This window comes from Callorhinus ursinus, unplaced genomic scaffold, assembly GCF_003265705.2.
Source record: "Callorhinus ursinus isolate GAN/ISIS: 27379988/994484 unplaced genomic scaffold, GSC_fseal_2.0 scaffold6, whole genome shotgun sequence".
Classification (NCBI taxonomy): domain Eukaryota; kingdom Metazoa; phylum Chordata; class Mammalia; order Carnivora; family Otariidae; genus Callorhinus; species Callorhinus ursinus.
The window spans coordinates 73,587,256-73,611,696 of record NW_027397068.1 but is presented as its reverse complement, the minus strand read 5'-3'; the positions used below and the strand labels follow the sequence as shown (position 1 = coordinate 73,611,696).

The 24,441-nt window shown below is 44.7% G+C and overlaps 1 protein-coding gene across 3 annotated transcripts in view; it reads left to right on the top strand.

The window, feature by feature from the left end:
- The window catches only part of PRKN (parkin RBR E3 ubiquitin protein ligase), a 1,304,062-nt gene that overhangs the window by 1,233,826 nt on the left and 45,795 nt on the right, over positions 1 to 24,441 (top strand). For all 3 annotated transcript variants that reach the window (XM_073894189.1, XM_073894188.1, XM_025866444.2), the window contains exon 10: positions 12,443 to 12,526. In XM_073894189.1, coding sequence (XP_073750290.1) covers positions 12,443 to 12,526 — 84 coding nt within the window. The remainder of the gene's footprint in view (positions 1 to 12,442; positions 12,527 to 24,441) is intronic.

Here is a 24,441-nt window from a genome sequence, read left to right as displayed (position 1 = left end):
AATGGACAGTGCTGTTTCAGACTGTGTCCTTTTGCCAGTGGTTTCAGAATCAGAGACAAAAATGCTGCAGAATTACTCTAAGAGAGTTGATTCCCGCTGGGTTTTATTGGTAATGCATTCCCAGTATCAAAAATTGATTTCCTAAATGAGTGTTTTTTTCCCACCACCCCATGGCTGACTCTCTAAATAGCTGTGTTGTGGGTGCTAGAGGCTTCCCAGCTCCTCATCGCCCCCAGTCTGGCTCTGTCTGGCTGCTGGTTGCGCCTACACACTGCAGCCCCTCCTCCTGCCCTGGCCACCCACCCAGAATCCTGCAGCCTCCCACAAAGCCGCCCCTCCAGCCCTCACCCTCACTCTCATCGCAGTCCCCGGCCCTGCCTGGGACCACCTCCCCTACCTCTCAGCAACTCCCACCCAGTGGTGCTGAGTAAAGAGCCATCCTTCCCCGGGAACGCCCAGTGCTTGCATGCACTGCCCAAACACTTGGCATTAGCACTATTTGGGGGCCTATCATTTGGACCAAACTCAACCGGACCTCAGTTTACCCTCTACTTCCTCCTGGCGACCTAGCATGACTGCCCAGGGTAGTGGGTGCTCATACCCTGTGCTCCCCCAGAACCTTGCCCACCACCATGATGAGGACGCAGTGAATGTAAACTCAAGGAGGTCAAAACAATGACCAATGTGTTTACCATCTGCACTGCCTAGCACAGCACCTGCACATTCTCCATAAATACCTCTCGAGTGGAGGGAGGGCTGGGCAGAGGAAGCGAGGATAAGAGGGAGGGTGAACAGTGACTCTCGGGAGCCTGGCCATTACATCTTCTCCACCTCTGTGTAGGCACGGGCTGCCCGGCACACGGTGTGCGTGCTCAGTACATTTTCATGGAGAGAACGAGCTAGGGCAGTGCTTCTAACGTTCTGTGTGCGCTCAAGTCGCCGGGCGTGGTGCTAAAATGCGGATTCTGAGTCAGCCCTCAGGGCAGGGCCTGAGAGGCCGCTCTTCTAACAGGCGGCAGGTCCTGCTGCTGCTGCTGGTCCGGCAGGGAACCAGAGGGTGGCGCTGTTCCATCCGCTGGGTCCTCGGCACGGCTGGGCCTCCCTCAACTCCCGTGTCATCTAATGACAGTGACTGTTCCAGGTCTGCGCGACCCCCCTCTGCCCCTTGACTCCAGAAGGTTCATAGCTGGCACTGCACAGAGGGGTCTCCTCCAGACACCCTTCTCGCCGGCATGTTGCTGTCCCGGGATTTCCGACTTTCCGCAAGCCTGGAAAGCCAGCCCTCTTCCGTTCCTCCACAATCCCCTGCAGTGTTTCGGTCTCCCGGGCCTTGACATTCTCCAGGGCTTTCCTCCCACCGCTGCCCCCTCTCTCGATAGCAGCTCATTCTTTCTTTTCATTGTCTTTTTCTGTTTTCGAATCCAAATCCGATCCCTCCGCGGTGAAGCCTTCTGCCCTCCGCCATCCCTGTGACCTTAGCTTCTGAAGTTGCCCGCAAACGGCATCCTTGCGCCAGAAGTGTGGGCTCGAAGGTCACGTAAGAACTCCCCCTCGTCGAAATGTGTCCGTCTCCTCCGTCCAGGCCCCTGGGCCGACCTCCTCACTCTCGCGGCCGGGTTCTCCTGACACTGCGCCACCCCTGTGTTTCTCAGAAGTGTAGACTTCTAGCTCCTTCTGCTCGTTAATTCTGCTGCGCACGGGACAGCGGCCCTGCTAGGCCCCGGCAGCAGAAATAGGGCTAAGGTGTCCTGCCGTCCTGGGGCGCACAGCCTGGTGAGAAAGATGTGCAGAGAAGTGGATAATAATGACACGCTGCCCTAGGCTCTGTGCGACCAGGATGCGTGCGCCCAAGCGCTGTGGGGACGGGGAGAGGCCCTCCGCCCACACTGGGAGGCGCGGGCTCAGCCTCCGGGAAAATGTGAGGTCTGCAGGTGAGGACGACGGGCTGATGACGGGGTGTGGTCTGAGTAGAGGCCGCAGGGGAAGAGGAGAGGTGGCTCTGGAGAGGCGTGGCCACCTGGGCAGCAGGGACTGTTCTAGAAGCGGCATGGGGGCTCCCTCCTCCTTGGTCCTGACTCTTGCCCACTCAGTCAGCTCTGAATTTCTGCCCTTTGATCCCAGTGCTCTCTTTCTCCAACAGCTAGGAGGGTGGGCGGGGTGGGGAGCGGTTTTGAGACGCTGTGGGCAAGCTGGTGGGAGATTAGGCCTGACGCTGGAGCCACTGCCCGAAGAGGGGATGGAGCTCGAAGGGCGGGAAAGCAAATGCCTTCCCACAGACCCAAGCCCACCACAACCCACCCGAAGTCTCCGAGTTTCTGCAGACTTGCTCCCTGCGGACGATTCAGCACAGGATTGTAGATTGTATGATACTCTTCTCCCGCTCTCTTATTTCGCGGGTAAGCCCCAGAGCTGGGTACCTGGCATGCACAGAGCAAACATTGGTCACCTGTGTTCCAGACACTGGATCCTGGGGAAATGAGATGAACAGGACACACATCCTCTCAATGTAGAGGAGGCGATAAGCAAGAACATTTTCTCATAGAGAGGCAGACATTTCATAGAGGTAGGTATAAGGAAAAAAAAAAAAAACAGTGCTTAAGAGAAAAATACCTGGACTTTTGGCTGAGACTGCAAGGAGAGGGGCAGGAACAGGTAAACTCCCCCAGGCACCGCTGAAGCTGCCTAATGCCCGATGGAGGCTTGATATATTGTAATTGATCAGTTGTTTACTCATTTAAGCTGCAAAATCTCCAAAGACAAAGTCTCTGAAATGTACCAGCAAGGATGCCACCAACTTGGTGGGCTCCTTTCCAAAACTGACCCCGCCCAGGCTTGCCTGGGGTCAGGCCCAGGTGTTCAAGGGAAGCATTCAGTCTCCCTGCTACACTAAGAGAGCAGAAGGATGCCCACAGGCGCAGGGGACAAATTGGGCTCAAACTGCCATATGGCTTGGATTTCACGTTTTGACTGGCAGAGTGTAATCATTTTTACAAAGTCTAGTGCCTTGCTACAGATTGTAAATGATAAGGTCACGAGGATTAGACACCAGTTAAAAATGTGAGAAGACATATGCTGTGCATTTTACTAATGAACGGCCGTATTCAAGCATGTTCACTAATGAATGGCAATATCTGAATGGGTCCACTAATGAATGGCAATATTTGAGAGTGATGTTGAATTTGATACTCTGTGACCAGTGCTCCATTTCTGGAAGGAGCCAAATGCTCCGTAAGGCCTGGGAAATGCTGGTTTTACGGCAAAATTGAGCTGGCCTCTCAAGATGCTAAAGGGAATTTTCAGATAGAAAAATTTGCCTGCCAAGAAGTTTGTTTAGATGACTGTGGATGGTGTGAACATTGTAAATACAAGAGTCGCAGCTTATGGCCAAATCCTACTTTAACCTTTGGAAACGGGAAGCCGGGAAGTGAAGGCCAGAGCCGGAGAGCTGGGTGGGGGTGAGGACCTGCACCAGAGGAATTGTTCTTTAAAAGGGTTAAAGCAAAGAGAGGAAGCCGAGGGATTCAGGAGAGCATCGCTGCCGTAAATCACACCCTGCTGCATGTAAGGGGTGCCTGGCGAGCCACGCAGAGGGCCGATTCTGCTCAGGACACAACCCTGGCGACAGAGCCTGATGCTCCCTTCAGTGTCTAAAGCCACCAAGCGAAAATTCACGTAAAGCCCTCTCCCGGCAAGTGAGCCAAATTCAGGCAGGGCGAACAAGGAGAAGACGGGCTCCGTGCACCTTGTCTCAGAGCCTGGGTCCGAGAAGCAGGAAAATGGCAGGTGGGGACTGACCACAGTCAAATGGACAAGACTCCAAAGTGACTCGGAGTAAGTGAGTTGGCCAGCAGCCTGTCTCTGTGGTGGTGCAGTGTGGATAAAGGGGGTCCTAGCAAAAATGCTCTGTTTATTTGAGATTCTTTCCATGCCATTGTTTGATGGAGGTCGTCAGTGGGAACACAGTGAGCTGGGGAGGGGGGAGCGGGCCTTCACACACCTTGCCCCCGGGCATGGACCGCCCGCCACATCCTCCAGAGGGCAGGTGTGCAAATGTATATTCCACGTGCCCTTCGACCCAGCTATTTCATTTCTAGAAATTTATCCTACGGATTTCCTTTCCCATGTGCAAACTGACCTGTGGAGGACATTCCCTGCAGCTTTGTTTCTAATGGCAAAATATTGGAAAAGACCTACATGGCCATCCTCAGGGGGCCTGGTTAGATGCAGTAAACCACATCTATCAACTAGGATACTGGGCAGCTGCTTAGGTAGGACGAATGGGCTGTTCAGCAGGCTGGCTGTAAATGTAGCGAATGAAGAAGCAAGAAGCAAAGCAGAAGGCAGAATGCAATATCTTAGATGCCATTTTTATCTTAAAATATAATGCATAAAAAATTTCTGGAAAGATACAAACAGGTGACAGTGATATCTCCCAGAAGCAATGTAGGGGACCAAGGAGGAAGGGAGACTTATGTTTCACCATATACATTTTGCACCTTTCAAGTTTGTGCTGTGTGCATGTATTATCCATTCAAAAAATACAGAAACTACTTTTTAAAACTCATGACTATGTGAGTTATCTCTCAATAAAGCTATTAAAGAAAGGTAAAATGAATGGCCAATAAGCATTTTTAGGTTTAAAAAAAACTATAAACATTTTGAAGTAAGAAGGAAGTTTAAATATCTTTGTCTATAGTTCTATGTCGGACAGGTCACTGTCCAGGACCACGCTTACTGTCTGGAGCATTATTAGGGACCCCTCTTGACCTGAGGTTTGGAGGTCAGCCCTGTCGAAGGTCAGCTAGCAGACATGGTCTCTTCATTGTGCGAGCTCATCATCTCTAGTGGGTCCCTGGTTCTGAGACAGATGGTAAAAAAATTTCCCACTAGATCGTACTTACAGTGGATGTATAAATTAAGGCACCGCACGCTGGAAGATTGAATGAATACACACAGTACTTGATGAGATCGCGATGATGTAAGAAAAGGGAATTTTCAGAGCTCCTGTGAATGAAAATGAAACCAAGGAAAGTAAGGGCCTTTCATGGTAGCAACCCTAAAACAAAAATAATTTGGGGGATGAGGGTCAATGTCACAGTATTTTGTGAGAATCTAGATGGCACTGTTCAACCATCCTTGATGATTCGTATAGAATTTGAAAAATACAGGGGCGCCTGGGTGGCTCAGATGGTTAAGCGTCTGCCTTAGGCTCAGGTCATGACCCGGGTCCTGGGATCGAGGCCCACATCAGGCTCCCTGCTCAATGGAGAGCCTGTTTCTCCCTCTACCTACCCCCCCCCCCCCCCTTCTTGTTCTCTCTCTCTCACTCACTTTCTCTCTCAAATAAATAAATAAAATCTTTTTAAAAATTAAGAAAAATACAAAGGAATTCAGCTTCCTTAAAATTGTTTCTTTTTAGCCACTTGGAGGTTGCATGTAAAAGATTGTCTTAGTCTGTTTACATTTAGAGCATGGCATAGTTTAAGATTGCTTCCCTGAAATTCTGTGATTTTAAGATGCTGTGTACTGGAAAGGAAATAACCTGACTTTCTTCTTCTCAAGATTGTGTTTTAGTGCATTATAATCTAACACCCCTTCCGTTGTGTTGCATTGTCTTGTCAGAATAGTTTTGCGTGTATCAGTGGCTGGTCACCCATGGGAAGCCTTACTCTTTGGATACTTTATTTTTAACACACCGGGGCTGGATCGTATATATCACTGCTGCCATCTTCTGGAAAGTCTTACACCTGAAAGAAAACGATTTCATCTGCTCCCAAAGAAGCACAGATGTGTGCCTCAGGCTTTGATGTTTCCCTTGACTATAGTAAGGGGTCCTGAGACACGATTTGATTCTCTCCCGTTCTTTTAACCCAGAACTTCAGAGCTATGGAAAAAAATAAACGGCACATAATAAAATGCCTTTCTAATAGATGCTGTCATGACAGAAAACAGGCAGGAAGAAACGTCGGCTTTCATGTACAGATCATTCAATTTTAAGGATCAAACCCTTATTTTAAGGGTCATTACTTGTGATACCAACTGGCTCTCAACTGTATTGATCAGCAGACGCTGAATGTTCTGCATTGGAAGCTGTTCATTTGATTCCTTTTCATGTTTCCAAAGAGAAAATACACATACATTTCCTTTTGAGTGTCTCCATGATGGGCATATGGGAAATCGAAGTCAAACATCAATCACATGACTTCTCTACTGACAGGATATTGAATGATAAACATGACGGGCAATCCATATAGCTCCATGGTAATACAGGATGGTCTAGGGGACTGACAAAGAAGGTACCTCTGCATGTATACAAGCAAAATGAGGCCAGCATCCCTCTCCCTACAGCAGTTAGGAAGGTTGACAAGCCTGGCATTTCCCAGGAGTTCCCGGTTTCATGCACAACTTTCACCTAACAACAGTTAACAGCAAAATAGTGGGAATCGCTTTAATTAACAAGGGGCTTCACTGTCATCCTACTTTTCAATAGAATTTTGTTGCCTATAAAGCATCATAACCCTATGAGAAAACCATTTATTGTGTTTACTGTGGCCAGAAACTGTGTTAAATATTCATTACCTTATTATTCCTTCTTTACAAAAAAAATAAAGGAAAGAGATATTAGGATCACGCAGGATAATGAATAATAGAGAAAGACCTCTGTCTCCAGGTCTGTCTGACTTCAGAATTTTTTCTTTTAAACATTAAACAATTTTTTCTTTTAAACGTTAAAGATTTTTAAAACAATAGATACTTACTATGTGATTTCATGTATTACAATGTGTGATTCTTTTATGTATGGTCCAGGTCCAAGATTTTATCCATCCTTAAGGTGAATAGTCAACATATATTAATTGCAAGGCAAAAAATATGACTTGAATGGTAAGAATGGTTTTACTATTACTTCATATAAAAAAAGTTTGTCGTATGGGAAATTCCCACTTAGTAAACAGTTGATTTAGGCACCTAGGATGAGCTAGTTACTACAGTTAAGTGAAAACTTTGGCACAAACCTCCCAGGCAGCTAATCCAAAGAGAAAAATGAGTTGGATTAGCATATTCATTGTCAATAAAGGGACACGGTCCCACTATTGGGAGTGATAACCTTGTTCCTGGTGTTGACTTCTTTTTTTTTTAATTTATTTATGTTCAATTAATTAACATATAGTGTATTATTAGTTTCAGAGATAGAGTTCAGTGACTCGTCACTGGTGTTGACTTCTAAGAGCAATTGTCCTATGGGTACTTGGGCTCGAAGACACACACAGAAAGAGATTCGAGCTACCATTTTGCAAATAACATAGAAAATTCAAGTCCTTGTTTTTTTCTATCAATCCATTTGCAAAAGAATTAACTGACCTAGTAAAGTTTTTCTATAGCAGCTGAGCTATGTCAGCCACCCAAAAGAGAGGCAGAACCAGTAGGAGATAGATGTAGATATAGAAATATGCTCAGCTATCCTCTTAGACCTATAGATACAGAGATAAACCTATCCATTTGTCAGCCTGGCTATATCTCTGGCCCTAACTCCACAAGCAGTTCTCTGAGAAGGGCAGGCTGGCACAGCCGGAAGCTGTTGTCCCCAGACAGACCCTGTACTTCTTGGGAAAACCTCAGTTCTGCTCTTAAAACCTTTCAACAGCTTGGATCAGACACACCCAGATTATCTAGGATCATCTCTCCTCCTTAAAGCAAACTGAGTATAGATGTTATAGGCCTACAAAATACCTTCACAGAAACACCCAGACTAGCGTTTGATCAAAAAATTGACAACTATGGTCTAGCCAAGTTGACATGGAAAGCTAAAATCATAGGAGCTAAGTTAATACAGTCCATATATCTTGCTTTCTAGTCAAATCTAATATAAGGGATAGAGTTTAGAGAGCCAACATTTTAAGTATGTAAGATGTTTATAATTTTTTAAAGTCTTTCTTTTTAAAGATTTTACTTATTTATGTATTTATTTGAGAGAGAGCGAGCACAAGCAGTGGGGGATGCGGTAGAGGCAGAGGGAGAAGCAGGCTCCCCGCTGAGCAAGGAGCCCAATGCCGGCCTCGATCCCAGGACCCTGGGATCATAACCTGAGAAGGAGGCAGATGCTTAATCAACTGAGCCACCCAGGTGTCCCTTAAAAGTCTTTAATTTTTTTTTTTAATTTAGAGTTAACTACAGAAATTGGTGGCATTTATCAGATCTATCTCAAGAGAAAACAATCCAGGAAAAGTATACTGCATAAATGTTTGGTAGTCCCTTCCATTCAATTAGTATTTACTCCTAAGGTCACCTTAGCAAATGTGAGACCCCGGTTAGTTCATAGCAAGTCCCAGGTAAATTGCAGCCTTCTGCATTATGGGTTAGAACAAGACCCATGTGCCCCAGATGGGGTCACATGGCAAGGTCAGGCAAGGTCAGCACCCCGAATGTGAAAATGTGGGAGCCAGATCTATCTTCTCAAGCTCTTTCTCTGGAAATATCTGTGCCACTGACAGTTTGAAAACTGGCCCAAAACCTTACCTCAACGAGTTTTGTGTATGCCTAAGCCAGAGTTCCCCAACCTTACTCTGTCCGCCCTGCCCCTAGCAACTCAGTAAGTGTTTCATGGTGCTCCTAAACCAGAGGAAATGTAGTTTTGTTTATCAAATACTTAGGTCCAAACAGTTTTGTTTATTAAATACTCAGGTCCAAGTAAGATAAATAAGAATTAATGTCTTAGCAACACAATAGTCATTTGAAAAGATAGTTCACATAAATTGAAAGAAAAAATATTTTTATTTCATTCCTAAATAACTACATCTCCTGTTCCAGACAGATGCTCACATGGTAGTTGTTTTTCTATCACAGTAACCAAAAACCCAGCTCTGCAAAGTTATGTCATCAGAAGAAGAGAAGCACAATCTGCAGTAACACCATGAACCGCCTTGAGTTAGTAATTCACACAGTGAACAACAGTATCACTGTGTCTTCTTCAAAAATTTAAAATATCCCATTACACCCCCATGAGCTTGTTGTGCACTCCAGAGTGCCTCAGTGCACAGTTTGGGAACTAAAGGGCCTAAGCACTTGTACAAGCACCTGGTTGAATTCTGAATAACATAGTTAAAAACCTGAACATTTTGGGGGCACCTGGATGGCTCAGGCGGTTAAGCATCTGACTCTTGATTTCGGCTCAGGTCATGATCTCGGCTTCATGAGATCGAGCCCTGCCAGGGGCTCACGCACTGCGCATGGAGCCTGCTTAAGATTCTTTCTCTCCTCTCTCCCTCTCCTTCTATCTCTCCCCCACTTTAAAACAAAACAAAACACCCGAACATTTTCAAGATCAGACCTTCTAGATATTTCCCCATTTTGTATGAGAAAGATGCAAGTTATTTAACTAGGAAGCCCGCTGCGTGATATCTCTACGTTTAAGTTACATTCTCTGAACGGAAGCAAATGAACAAGTACACTAATATGAAATTATCACCAGCGGATTCTTGCAGCTTTTGCTTGCCTCTTGCCATGCTGAAACGGGGAGGCCTTCATCTTCGTGTGCACTTCCTTTCCTGTATGTTTTTAGTCCATTCTTTGTAGTCCCGGTGTGAAAGGGATTTAATGTCTTTGTGTCAGGAAAGACCTATTTATTCTGACAAACTGATCAACCTCCAGGGTGTTCGTCTACCATGAAACTGATTTTATATCTCATCCACTAGCTAATAAGTTGTGGAGTGTCTTCCCTGTCACGCCGAGAGATCAGGATTGCTTCTGTGGAAGGCCCTGGGATGAAATCACACAGTGAGCGCCTCTCAATGATTGAACCGTCCGGGCTCAATCGAACGTAGCATGTGAGAGCAAAGCAATGGCTCTGGGGCAAACCCAAAGATGAGTGGACACATTAATTTGAAAAAAAAAATTGTTTTTCATCTTAAGAGGAGGCCCTAAGATCCACTTCATTCTCTGTTCACTGGATTAGCTTTCAGCTCAGGGAAAATAAAAAATGCCAGAAATTAAAACCCAGTGGTGTTGGCAGATTGTGTAAAGACAACCTGACACACCCGTCTCCCACCAACCTGAATCTTTAAATAAAGTTTATGTCCCACAAAATGAGGACCAGTCTCTTTGCTGTGAGAAGAAATAAGACTACAACACTCTGAAAATAATGCCTAGAAGGTAGATTGCCTCATATCTATAGAGACCTTTTCCTTAACAAATCCTTGCCTTTCTTGTTTAATATGCTCGGTGATTAAGACAGTTTTCAGATGAGCTGTTGAAACAAGAAATTGGACACAGGGAAGGAGGGAGTTCTGTTTCTGTGGTGAAGACAGCATGAAGGAAAACGGCCTCAGACGGGCTGTTCTTTTGGAGGCAAGGAAGGGTGGTGATGTATCGGGGGATAAAGCTGGACTTTTCTGTACCCTGTTTGTCTGGGGGTTTGTTTATCAGTTCAAACCAGTCTTATCTGAAGCAAAACTGCGCTGACCTCCTGGCTCGTGCAATAGAATATTCATTTGAGAACTTCAAGCCTCTGCAACTTTTCTGAGTCTTCTGGATTCTCGCTGCCATTACTCTATCCATTATCGATGGTTGTGTAAGAAACACCCCAAAACTTAGTGATTTAAAACAACAACAGTCTTGTTCCTGTTTTGCTGGAATTCCTGTTTTTTTCCGACAAGGCCGTAATTGGGGCAGGGTCCTATAAAGACAGCTTGTCTCTGTTCCACCTGGGATCAGCTGGGGCAACTAATCCAGGGGCTGGAAGAGCCCCTGGAAATACGGCTCAGACGCCCGGCAGGCAGGTTGGTGCCGGCTGCCTGCAGGTAGCTCGGGAACACTAGCAGCAGCGGAAGCTGCCCGTTTCCTCAGGCCTGGGCCCAGAACGCAGCATACCATCACCTCCACCATGGGCTATTGGCCAAGTAGTGAACGCATGCTTATTTAAGCAGAAGAGACCTAGAACCTGCCTCTCCATGGGAAGAGTACCAGCTCATTCTGGGCCAATGCTGGAAAGCCACCCCCCACTGCCTACACTCCGTACTCCCTGATCCTCTCTGCCAGAGCATCTTCTCCAAATACAGTTTCTACTGTGAGACGTGTTCCTCCCCAGGGAGTTAGAGAATGTTTCTGGAAGGGAACCTGTTTTCTGGTAAAGCAACTCCTTCCTCAGCTGTGAAACAGGATGGGAGGGGAGGAAATAGTCCCTGGCTGTTATCTGCTTGATGTTCAGAACATGTCGTGTGGCAGCTGACATGGACTAGCTCACCCACCGCGCGCACGGATCCGACGGGATAGTTGTTGTTGTTACCCTCGCTTCTCAAAGGGCACAGGGCTGAGGCACAGGTGCCAGGGTGGCTTCCCGGGGAGTGTCAGTGGGCAGATGATGGAATGATGGCTTCAGTCCCATGTGTCCGGCTGCAGGGCCCACACCCTTAGCCACACCCTCTGGAGCATGGCTGGTGGCGATGGTTCTAGAGGGGCCTCCAGATTCCCGACGGTGGGAGGACAGCTTCCTTTTCCAGCACTCGCTTTGTGGCTTCCTTCCCTGAAGGTGGCGGGTGGAGAGCAGTGAGTTGCTCCCCAGGTCTCTTCCATTCTGTGGTGTGTGAATGATGAAAGGGGCACCGTCCCCAGGTGAGCAGACCCACTCCAGGCCGGGTATCAGCTACCTGTGCCTGCCATAACAAAGTACCACAGACTGGGGGCCTCCAACAACAACAGTTATTTTCTCACACTCCCACAAGCTAAAATCCCAGGAACAAGGTGTCAGCAGGGTTGGTTCCACTGAAGCCTCTCTCCTGACTTGCAGATGGCTGCCTTCTTGCTGTGTCCCGCCATGGTCATCTCTCAGCCCGCGTTTGTCTGTGTCCTAATCTCTTCTTTATAAAGACACCCGTCACGCAGGATTGGGGCCGACTCTCTTGACTTCATTTTACCATACTTACCTCTTCAAAGACCCTATTTCCAAATGCAATCACGTCCTGAGGTACTGGGGGTCAATCTTCACCATATAAATTCACAGGGGACACAATTTATTTCTTCTTTCCGTAATAGGCTTTCAGTGCAAAACTAAGTCTACTAACATGAACTTATAAATCCTCTGTGTATGTAAACAGATCTTGGATGTGAAATTCTTGAATAAAGTTGATTTCCTCATATCCTAACACCAGTACCACTCAACGACAAATATTTATTTACATTCTTGTCTCTTCTGCCAGACTGGAAACATCATAAAGATAGGAAATAAGACTCATGCATCTTTGAAACCCTGCTATAGGGCTTGGAACATTATTTAGTAAAGAGCGAACAATACCATCAAAATATAACTATTTCTCTTTGCAAAAAGTAATTTGGCACCGAAGCCACCACACAAGTCAGAGGAATGACTGTAGTGAGCGTGGAAAAGGAAAAACATGTTAGGTCCAAATGCAGCCAACAAACCCATCCCTAACACGTGTGTGTTTTTCTGCAGTTTGTCTTCTGCCGGGACTGTAAGGAAGCGTACCATGAAGGTGAATGCGGCACCCTATTTGAAGCCTCAGGAGCAGTTACTCAGGTAGAGTGCCCTCTTCCTTCTACAAAATAGGGCTCGGGATATGGGTGAGAGACAGAAGCTTTTTCCTGAAGGTCAAGAGGGTTCCAATCTAAAAAAAACAAAAAAACAAAAAACAAAACAAAACCAAAAACCCAAAACCAGACTAGTGTCCTATAGCCACGGGGAATGGGACTCTGGCTATCCCACCCTCACGACCCTCCCAGAACCACCCACCTGTAGATGGCCATTGGGATATGCCCCAGGGGGATATGGAATAGGGGAAAGGAACACAGCATGATCAGAGGAGTCTTTAGAGGAAAGAAAAAACAATTTAACAATTTCTGAATCACATCAATCAATATGAACCCCACATTTATAGTTGTTTCAAAAGTGCCTTGTTTAAAATCAGTGGTGAAACTATCTCCATGAATGATGTGCATAGAAGTATTATATGATGCAAGGATATTATTGTTTCTAAGCAATATCATGAAGTATGCTAAATTGTATTTCAGTCTTGATTAGGTAAAGAACGTGTTTACTGAGCCTTAATCTCCAATGTACTATATCAAACTTAGGGGAATGCAAATACATCTTCTTTTATTTATTAATTATGATCAGCCAAACCTTAGAGGAAAGGAATAAAAATTTCAGCACAGTTGATGAATTTGCTCACTATTTTTCTACTTATAGAGATGTTAACAAGGTTTTAAACATCAAATCTACCCAGATAAATCTTTTAGTTACTTTATTGACAGGAATCTCATAAATAGACATAGAAATTTCAGAACACTTTAATTTTACAGTACAGAATTTAAAATATCTGAATGTTCTGACATCAGAGCATAAAGAAGTATATCTTTGTAAGGTATTCTGTGGGCTTATTTACTGATGTTAACACAACCACATAAACATAACTAGTGAATTCAGGTCTTCTCATTGGCTTCTAAAATGTTGGCCATGAGCATATTGCCATTTCTGCAACAGAAGCAGCAAGTACTCTTTCTGGTGATTTTATTTTAGCCCAGGGGCATTCAAGTACGAGCTCACTGCATACTGATGTCAGGAATAATATTATCCCTGAGGCACCCCTGCCTCAGCACCGCTGTAGCCCAGAAGAGCTAGACTAAACCAAGACGCCAAGAAATGGAGTTGGTCTAGCAACTTAGATCCGTATGCTCTTATGACCACAAACATGGACAAAGGCTTCCATTCAAGAAGAACTAACCAACCATGGTGTTAAAGACTGAGGTAACCCCCCAGAATTTTTTAAAGCCATTCAAACCTTAATGTTCAACTCAGGAAAGTGGGAGAAAGGCTAGAGCTGGCCTTAAGCATAGATGACCAGGACCCAGGGGCCTGTATCTGCAAAGACCACCAATTAGCAAACATTAAATCAGGCATTTGTATCCACCAGACATTCTGCTGGAAAACTGCAGATAAGTTTTTTTTTTAAAGATTTATTTATTTATTTATTTATTTTAGAGAAAGAGTGAGCAGGGGCAGGGGCAGAGGGAAAGAGAGAATCTCAAGCAGACTCCTCACTGAGCACAGAGCCTGACACAGGGTTCGATCCCATGACCATGAGATCATGACCTGAGCCAAAATCAGGAGTCAAACACTTAACCCACTGCACCACCCAAGCGCCCCTGCAGATAAATATATTTTTCTTCAGAGTCACATAAAGGAGTCACAGGGGAGACTTAAAGGAAAATATATAACAATGTTGATATGCTAAAACGAAGCTTAGGAAATCTGTAGCTTTGTATAATGCTTCCCCAGAAAAGTCATGGAAGGTAGATCAGAGTTTGTCAAAAGGATAGTGGGTTAAGGATGATAAAGAGCATCCCAGCAGAAAATACTGCATGGACAAAGATACAGAGGCAAATATCTTATCTGGTGCACAGATATTTAATAGATGTTTGTTGAGCGATCGTTACATCTATAAAGAAAAAGACATTATTTCATTCACGCATCAAATATGTGTTAAACACCTATAATCCATTAGGCTTTGTTCTAGGCTCTGGGGATAAAGTACCTGCCCTCACAGACTTTATATTACTTTATTAGATGCCACAAGGGCTGCACGGTCAGTATGATAGGAATCCAGAAAAAGAATAGTTAATTCAGGACAGTTATCCCAGAAAGAATTCAGGAAGAGGTGGTCCTCAATAAGACCTCCCTGAAACGACGCTCCTTCCTTCCTCGCTCAAGCTGCTGGACCAACCTCATACCCCTCTTATTTGAAACAAAACAAATTGACCAGTCGAGCTGGAAGAGTCTGTCTATCCACTGTTGCCTGAGAACAGAAGGCAACTTCTTGGGGTTTTGCTGCCCTTTTCCCCTGTGTCTCTGATTTATTAGGGTCCTACAGGAAAAAGAATCCAACTCAAATGTGCACATGATGAGATTTTAACGAAAAGGTCACGGAGGACCTACAGTGGTGGGGAAGAGTCGCAAGAACCCAAACAACATGGAGGGCCTCCGAGGGCCGCGTCAGTGGGGAGCCATGACCGCCCAAGGCCTGAAGGGACAAAAGAAGGAAATGGTGTCACACAGGGAATAACCCTGGGGGCTGGAGCCATGGACGTGGGGCCTCTTGACAGCCAGCATAACCACAGAGGGTCCAGCATTGCCAGAAATGGGCCCCAAGCAGGAAGGGAATGAAGATGGACATCTCCACTTCTCTCTCCCACCCTCTGATCTCTTGCTGATGTCTCCACATCCAGCCAAAAGCGAACCCTGAGGGGTCCTTGCAACACAGCCTGAGGGAGTCAGCCTTCCAGGTACAGGCCAGAGGAGGGGAAAGAATACAGAATAACCAGTGAATTCTCTATGATCTGATTTACCAAGTCTCCAAAGCCTCCTGATTTCAATCATAGCTACTCTTGGACGTGGAAAGGGAGGAACCACATGAACTATTTCATCAAACTAAAAGACCCAATTCCATTCAGTAAGAGAAAGGACTTTTATTTTAGTAGGATCAATTTGTTGTCTGTTCCCTCTATTTCTCTCAAAAAGCAGATGACCTCTGCAATTCCACTGATACGAAATCTTTGAAAGGAGGACACTCTACACATCCGACAATAAAATCTAATTGCAGGCCCCCTCTTGGAACTGAAGGCTTTGGATGCAGCCTCGTGTCTGGATTTTGTTCATACTAACAAAGTACCCTCATTAACCCTCTTCACATTTCCTTTCAATTCAGTTCACCTGTAAGGTTTCTCCTTTCAGTATTTGTGCCTGCTCGCCACTGTTCTCCCTTGAAAGCTGAGTGGTTTCTAGTCTTTGATATTACATTATCCAGTCAAGCAAGCCCATGTCTCCTGGGGCCCAGTCAGGCTTTTTTTCATCAGTTAGGCTGCTTGACCCTAAACTTAATGCATTTTTTGATTAATGCAATATTTTTCTTTAAAAAAAGCAAACTCAAAAATTGGTTTTAAATTGGTTTTAATATGTTGAGCAAGCTTTAGGTTGAAACTGCTGGGAGTTTGGGAAATCGGTGACAGAAGATCAATCCATCACAGGCTAATGAGAGTCCAGTCCCATTTGCTTCCCCTTGTTCTTGTCTGCTTGTTCTCCTCCCCATGCTCTGTCTCCTTCCATATATCCCCTCTGGAGGCTTTCTAATAAGTAAACACTTGCTCTTGCAAACCACATAAATTGATGCACTTTCCCAGTGGTTCCAAGGAGTAGATGTTATTCTCCCTATTCAACTGGAAGGAAAACTGAGACTTCTGGATTTTTAATGGTATTGTCCAAAGCCACAAAGGAAGTCATTTTCAGTGGCAGTAGCCGATCAAAGTAGTTTGGGAACAGTGAGTGCTCTCACTGCGTAACAAATCTATAGTGTCTAAAGGGAGCGTACCCATCCCTGCCTGCCAAGCTCCTACTCAACCTTCAAGACCCAGATCATATGTCACCTGCAGGAAGCCATCTGCCCACCCCACTACCTCCTTGAAGCTCTCAGACAACTGTAAATGCTTCTGTTATACATTCATCACACTGAAATATTGTTTCCCTGTCTCTTCACTAAAATTCAGAGCTTTGTTGGTGCAAGGTTCGTACCTATTTTGTCCTTATAACCTCTAGTGCCCGGGATGCCTAGGATATAGTAGGTACTCACTAAGTGCTGTTTGAAAGAATGACAACTCTTTCCTTCATCCCCAAACCTCCCTTCTCACCATGAAGCCAGGAAAGCATTCTACGAGAATGGTGGAGAGGAGTCATCCAAGATGGTGACATAGGAGGCTCCTGAGCTGCCTGCCCTCACAGATGCACCAAACCTACAGCTACACATGGGGCAGTGCCCGCTGATAGAGATCCAGAAACTGGCTGAGTGACTCCTGCATATCAGATGAATAAGAAAATACCCACATCAAAATGGGTGGCAAAGGCTGAGACACACTCTTGCCATAAACCCGACTCCTGGCACTGTGCCATACAATCAGGACAGAACCCCCAACTCACAGCTTCTCCCAGAAGGGCGAAGGGTTTGGACCCTACATCTAGCACCCCAACTGTAAAGACTGAGTGCCAAACACCTAGCTCTGAAAACCAGTGAAGTTTATGACTATGAGACCCACAGGACTATAGCAAACACAGAGGCAGTTCCTACGGGGCACACCGCAATCACCACATCTGTCCCCACAGGACTCAGCATAGAGGGAGCAGGCAAAACCTCCCATCTTCCAGTCTTTCCATGAAGGAGGTTTACCTGCATACTTTGAAAGCTGCTTCCTCCAGGCCAGACTTCTAATTTAGTAGGCACTAGGGGTTGGCTGTAATCCTCCCCAAAGACCAAGGAAACACGAGGATGCCTCTCTCACCTTCTCCCTCTAATCCACCAGAAGTTGCCAGTGTCCTCCTGGAAGGAGCTTGTGCACAAGTCTGCACCCCAACTAAGGGCTCTTACCCAAGGGATGGGTCTCTGATCCCTGGCCCTGATAGTCAAAGAGGCTTCCATTCATGAGTCCCACAGAACTGTGGCAAACAAAGAAGCAATTCTTAACTGGCTATCCCCACCCAGGGCTCAGCATAGAGGAACCAGGCAAAAAAACACTATCTCCCATCTTTCCCTGAAAGGGGTTTATCGAAATACTTTAAAAGCTGCCACCTTAGAATAAGGCTTCCAATTTAGCAGGCATCTGAGGGCTAGCTGCAGTCTTGCCCAGAGACAAGGGAAGCCAGCAGATACCTTTCCCACCTCCCTTCAGCCTATTCCAATAAAAGAAGCAAGTTGCCAGTATCTCCTTAGAAGGAGCTTGTTCAACAGCAGGCTAGATGAAGTAGAAGAAAGGATCAACGAGTTCAAAGACAGGCCAGTGGAACTCATCCTACCAGGGCAGCAAAAAGAGAAAAAGAATTTTAGGGGCACCTGGGTGGCTCAGTCGGTTAAGCATCTGCCTTTGGCTCAGGACATGATCTCAGGGTCTTGGGATCAAGCCCCACATGGGGCTCCCCGCTCTGTGGGAAGCCCACATCTCCCTCTCCCCCTGCCTGTCCCCCTGCTTGTGAGCTTTCTCTCTGTCTGTGTCAAATAAATAAATAAAATTTTTAAAAATAAGAAAAGAATTTTAAAAATGAAGATAGCATGAAGGACTTATGGGACATCATCAAGGAGACCAATAAGAAATAATGGCTGAAAACTTCCCTAACCTAGTAAAAGAAACAGATATCCAGATCCAGGGAGTTCAAAATGTACTAAATAAGCTCTAAAGAGATCCACATCAAGACATACTGTAAATTGTCAAAAGTTAAAGACAAGAAGAGAATCCTAAAAGCAGCAAGAGAAAGGCAACTTGTTTTGTACAAGGGAATCCCCAGAGGACTGTTAGCAGATTTTTCAGCAGAAACTTTGCCAGCCAGAAGGGAGTGAGGTGATATACTCAAAGTACTGAAAGAAAAAAACTGCCCACCAAGAATTCTCTACACAGCAAAGTTGTCCTTTAGGATTGAAGGAGAGATAGAGTTTTCCAGAAAAACAAAAGCTGATGAAGTTCATGACCACTAGACTGGCCTTAGAAAAAATGTTAAAGGGAGGTCTTCAAAACTGAAATGAAATGCCTACATCAAGAAACAACAACAAAAATCTCAAATAAACAATCTAACTTGACACATCAAGGAGCTACAAAATTAAGAACAAACTAAGCCCAACGTGAGTAGAGGAAAGGAAATAACAAAGATCAGAGCAGAAATAAATGACATGGAGACCAAAAAGATAATGGTAAACAACAATAAAACTAAAAGCTGGGTTTTTTTTTTTAAAGATAAACTAAATTGGCAAACCTTTACTAAGACTTACCAAGAAAGAAAGTCTCAAATAAATAAAATCAGAAATGAAAGGAGACAAAACAACTGATACCACAGGAATACAAAAGATCCTGAAACTACTATGAAAAATTATACACCAACAAATTTGGACAACATAGAAGAAGTGGAGAAAAAACATACAACCTACCAAGATTGAATCATGAAGAAATAGAAAATCTGAACCAACCAATTACCAGTAAGAAGATTGAATCAGTAATCAAAAACCTCCCAAGAGGGGTGCCTGGATGGCTCAGTCCGTTAAGCATCTGCTTTCGGCTCAGATCATGATCTCGGGGTCCTAGGACTAAGCCCTTCATCAGGCTCCCTGCTCACTGGGGAGTCTGCTTCTCCCTCTCCCTCTGCGTCTGCCCCCCACTCATGGTTGCTCCCTCTCTCTCTCAAATAAATAATTAAAATCTTAAAAAAAAAAAAAAAAACCTCCCAACAAACAAAAGTCCAGGATCAGATGGCTTCACTGGTGACTTCCAGCAAAAATGTAAACAGTTACCACCAATTCTTCTCAAGGACTTCCAAAAAATAGAAAGGGAATACTTCCAAACTCATTTTACGAGGTCAGCATTACCCTAATGCCAAATCCAGACAAGGACATTACAAGAAAAGAAAATGACTGGCCAATATCCATGAAGAACATAGATCCATAAATCCTCAACAAAATATTAGCAAATGCAATTCCACAATACATTAAAAGGATCATACACCATGATCAAGTGGGATTTATTCCAGGAATGCAAGTATGGTTCAACATCCACCAGTCAATACAATATATTAACAAAATGTTAAAAATCAATATGATGCATTAACAAAATGAAGGATAAAAATCATATGGGCATTTCAATAGATGCAGAAAAAGCATTTGACAAAACTTAGCATCCATTCCTGATAAAAATGCTCAACGAATTATGTATAGAGGGAACGTACCTCAACATAATAAAGGCCATATATGACAAGCTCACAGCTAACATCATACTCAATGGTGAAAAGATGAAAGCTTTTCCTCTTAAGATCAGGAACATGACAAGGATGTCCATAACTTTTTTTCCACATAGTACTGGAAGTCCCATCCAGAGCAATTAACCAAGAAAAATAAATAAAAGTCATCCAAATAAGAAAGGAAGAAGTAGCATCTCTATTTGCAGATGGCATGATATTATATACAGAAAACCCAAAAGATTGCACCAAAAACCTGTTAGAACTAATAAACGACTTCAGTAAAGTTGCAGGATTTAAAATCTATATGCAAAAATCAGACTTACAAATGGCCAAGAGGTATATGAAAAGCTGTTCAACATCATTAAACATCAGGGAAATGCAAATCAAAACCACAAAGTATCAAAAAGACAAGAGATAACAAATGCTAGCAGGGGTGTGGAGAAAGGAACTATGAAACACAGAATGGAGGGTTCCCAAGCAATTAAAATTAGAAATACTGTATGATCCAGCATTTTCACTTCTGAGTATATATTGAAAGGAAAGAAAATCATCTCAAGGAGACGTTTGCATTCCCATGTTCATAGCAGCATTATTCACAATAACCGAAGTACAGAAACAACCTAAGTATCTGTCAACAGATGAACGGTTATGCAATGGGATATTATTCAGTCTTTTAAAAAGAAGGAAATTATGTCATTTGCAACAACATGAATGAAACTGGAGGGCATTATAAGCCAGACAAAGACAAATCCTGCATGGGATCACATATATGTGGAATTAAAAAAAAAAAAAAGTCAAACTCATAGAAACAGGGAGTAGAAAAGTGGTTGCCAGGGGGTCGGGGATGGCAAAAATAGGGGGAGGTTGGTAAAAGGGTACAAACTTTCAGCTATAAGATGGTAAGTTCCAGTGATCACATGTATAACCTGGTGACTATAATGAATAACTGTATTGTATAATTAAAACTTGCTAAGAGAGTAGAACTGGAACGTTCTCACGTACACACACAGTAATATGTGAGGGTGGTGGATGAACTAACTCAGCGGAGGGAATGATTGCACAGTGTATGACACATCACATTGTCATGTTGTACACTTTAAATATCTTACAATTGTATATGTCTATCATACCTCAATAAAGCTGAAATTAGAACCACGATGTGGATAACTTTTCAGATGGAAAATATCTTTCATAGCAAAAGCTCAAAGAGTCATGTCTCTTCAAAGGCAAAAAATCTAGCTACTTGCTTTCATAATCGGGTGAAAGCAGAAAAATATGGTAACTCTAAAATGTTCACTATAGTTTGTTTTACATAATAAAAAAATAAATAGTTTAAAAAATTTTAAAAGGATGGGGCAGTGACTTCAGGGCTGACTTTTGCCTTAGCCATCTTTTGAATCATAAGAGAAAATAACTTTGCCCACAATAACCCACTGTTCCCTCCATCTGCCTCCTAAATTAGAAGAATAAACCTCCATTTTGCCTGGGAGAAAAATAATAATGTACATTTGTATAGTACTTGTTTACAAAGCACTTTCAAATACACCTTTTTATTTTGAGCTCTTCACAACATTATGCCATAGACTTGGATTATAGACAAGGTATAAGGAGAGAGAGTGACCACCCAGGGTCATAGAGTTGACAATCTTTCTAAGTGGTGTCACTCTGCATTTTGAAAAGGGGATATGTGTACGTTACTGTTGGCTAGTGAAATACTGTACCACCGTGGCACTCAAATGCTGACAGGGACCAGACGATTAGTGTCCATGAGCGAAGTAGTGTCCATGAGCAGATTCATGGACTTTCCTATGTTTTGATAAGGATGAAGATACATTTCATTTTCTTCTAATTTTCCAGCAACGGAAAAGCACATTAAAACAATTGCCTGCAAACACAATTGTACATAGCCTGTGGGGGTCTGAGCAAACCTGGAAAGACATAGGTCCAGTCAATTTTGCTAAGTAAAAATGGGGGAGCAATGTTACCAGATCTTCCACACTGATTTATTCTATTTTTCAGTAGCTTGAAATTCATGTGTTTATGTTAAATATCCTTATTTTAAGTGTTGAGAACTAACTGCATAAAAATTTAAATACATCTCATTTAAATACGTCTCAATGAAGAACCAGCAGCACCAAAATTCCCAGCAGCTGATGTGGGGCGAGACGTGGCAGAGAGTCCACCACCAGATCCAAGGTGGTATCCATAAGTATCTATAGGTAAAATTTTGTCTCCAACCATTGTGTTACACCTTTTGTTACATGACTTTGAATCTGATTTAAACTAAGTCTTAATTTCTTATAATCAATAAAAAGAAGGAAAAAAGAGAGATCCAGTAAATACTTATAAAGCATCTACTCTGTACCATTAAAGTCTAAATTTCTTACAAAGAACCTAATTAAATAACTGATCCATGAAAAAAAAAAAGACTACAGGTATTTTGGATATAACATTAAGCAAGATAGACCCAGCCTTTGATCTCATGAGGTTTATAATCTAGTGACATAGAAAAACAAATAAACAAATAATCAAAATACTATATGCTGAGAGGCACAATCAGGGAAGTTGAGGATGCTATGACATCTAGTTTTCTAAGACGTTCAAGGAATTGGTCACAGGAAGAAATGAAGCCTGAGACTGAGAAGATGAGCTATCCAGACAAGGACAGGACTTAAAGATGCTCTAGGCAGAGATGAAGTACGCAAAGTTCTAGAGATGAAGGAGAAGGGCATGTTCAGAGAAGTGAGAGCCGCTCAGTATGATCACGGCATAAGGTGTTGGCAGCAGTAGCAATAGACCGAGCTGGAGAAATAGGCAGAGGGCAGCAAATAAAGGGTTATATGAGTCATGTTAAGGACGTTGGAATTGGCACTGGGAAGGCATTAAATGATTCGAAGAAGATCGACATTGTCAGATGGGTGTTTTTGAAAGATCGCTAGCGGGGCTAGTATCTGACTCTTGGTTTCCGCTAAGGTCATGATCTCAGGGTTGTGGGATCGGGCTCCGCACTCAACAGGGAGTCTGCTTGGGATTCTCTCTCTCCCTCTCCCTATGTCCCGCCCCACCCCCGCTCATGCTCTCCCCCTCTAAAAATAAATCAATAAATCTTAAAAAAAAAAAAAAGAAAAGAAAAGAAAGAAAGATAAATCACTAGCGGCGGTAGGAGAAACAGTAGGGAACTGTAATAGTCTTCGGGAAGCAGACCCTGCGACCAGAGGTTTGAGAGCAGGTGTACTGGAGGGTGCTGTGGGGGAGCACTGTGCAGAGCGAAGGGAGCAGGCTTGGGCGGAGGGGGTTGAACGGTGGTGCAACTACAGCAGTCCTACAAGGTGCTCTAGAGCAGGAACAGTCCTTCAGAGTTGCTCTGCATCCCAGGGGCCAGGCTCTTGCACCCCTGTCACCCCCGATGGTCCAAGCCCAGGGTTGTGTGCTGTACTAAAGCCACGACTACTGAACGTGACCATTTGCTATCAAAAGCACTGCTGCTTAGATGCTCCAGCCGCACAGGGCTCCAGAGCACACCAGGAGCTTTATTCCAACTGGTGTGCATAACTCTCAGCTGCAGAGCCCTAGACACCATCACTGTGATTCGCCTCTGGCTTGCGATAGACTCCTTGTGGTGGTCTTTTCCCAGCACCGACAGCTTGAATACCGTGGGTGCATGGCCAGAGACAGGATGCTCGCATGGCAGCCTGACCTGCACAGCGCTTTGCAGCTCCGGACCCCTCAAGGCTGCCAGTGCTCATCGGTCACCAGCAACAGCCTCCTTTATGGCCACCAGCTGGTGGGTCTCTACCTGCACCCCCCGATTTTAGAGTTTGTGTCCTAGGACCACTCCTGCTACCAACTGTCAGGTTCCCAGGGAGACAGCCTCTGAGACTTGCACACAGGAGGGTCTTGGGGAACACTGTCAGGAGCAGCACCGTGGGAGGAAAAGGAGGCAGGATTGAGCAGCGGGAGGAGGTGACACCGATGAGCTGAACAGAAGATGGGGTGGGGCTGGGAAGTCAGGTGGCTCTTGAGAGTTGTCGCCTCAAGGCAGGGGGGCCAGAGGCTGGCCTTCAGCATGCATCCATGTCACTGGATGTGGCCTGTCCCCATAACCACGAATGCTCTTTGAGGGAAAGGCCCAGGTAGCGTCTCAGTGAAGAACCAGCAGCACCAAAATTCCCAGCAGCTGATGTGGGGCCAGATGTGGCAGAGGGTCCACCACCAGATCCAAGACTAGAGAGATGGCTGGTGCACTGGTGAGGGCAGGCAGGAATACCGAGAGGTGTGGGGTTGGAGGTTGGGTCTGCAGACCTTGTCAGTGAGCTAGAAGACAGGATGAGAGAAGCAGAAGTTCAGGTCGGTGCTCGGATTTCTAACTTGGGTAGATGGTGGTGCCCTCCCTGGAGGAGGAAACACTGGAGCAAAAGCAGAGTGTGCAGGGAGAGACAGCTCACTTTGGACATCTGAGAGCAGGTGTTCAGGGGGTGAAGGGATGGATGCATAGAGCACCTGCGAGGGGATGCCTAGGTTGGAGCCGAGGATGTAGTGTCCAGTCACTTACCCCTCAGCCATGGTCCCTACCCCAGCCTCCTCGGGTGTTCGGCCAGAGGCTGGGAGGGGTGCCTCCCTGGGGAGCACAATGAGACAAGGACACTCAGGAGAGCCTGGATTCCTGGATCTGTTTT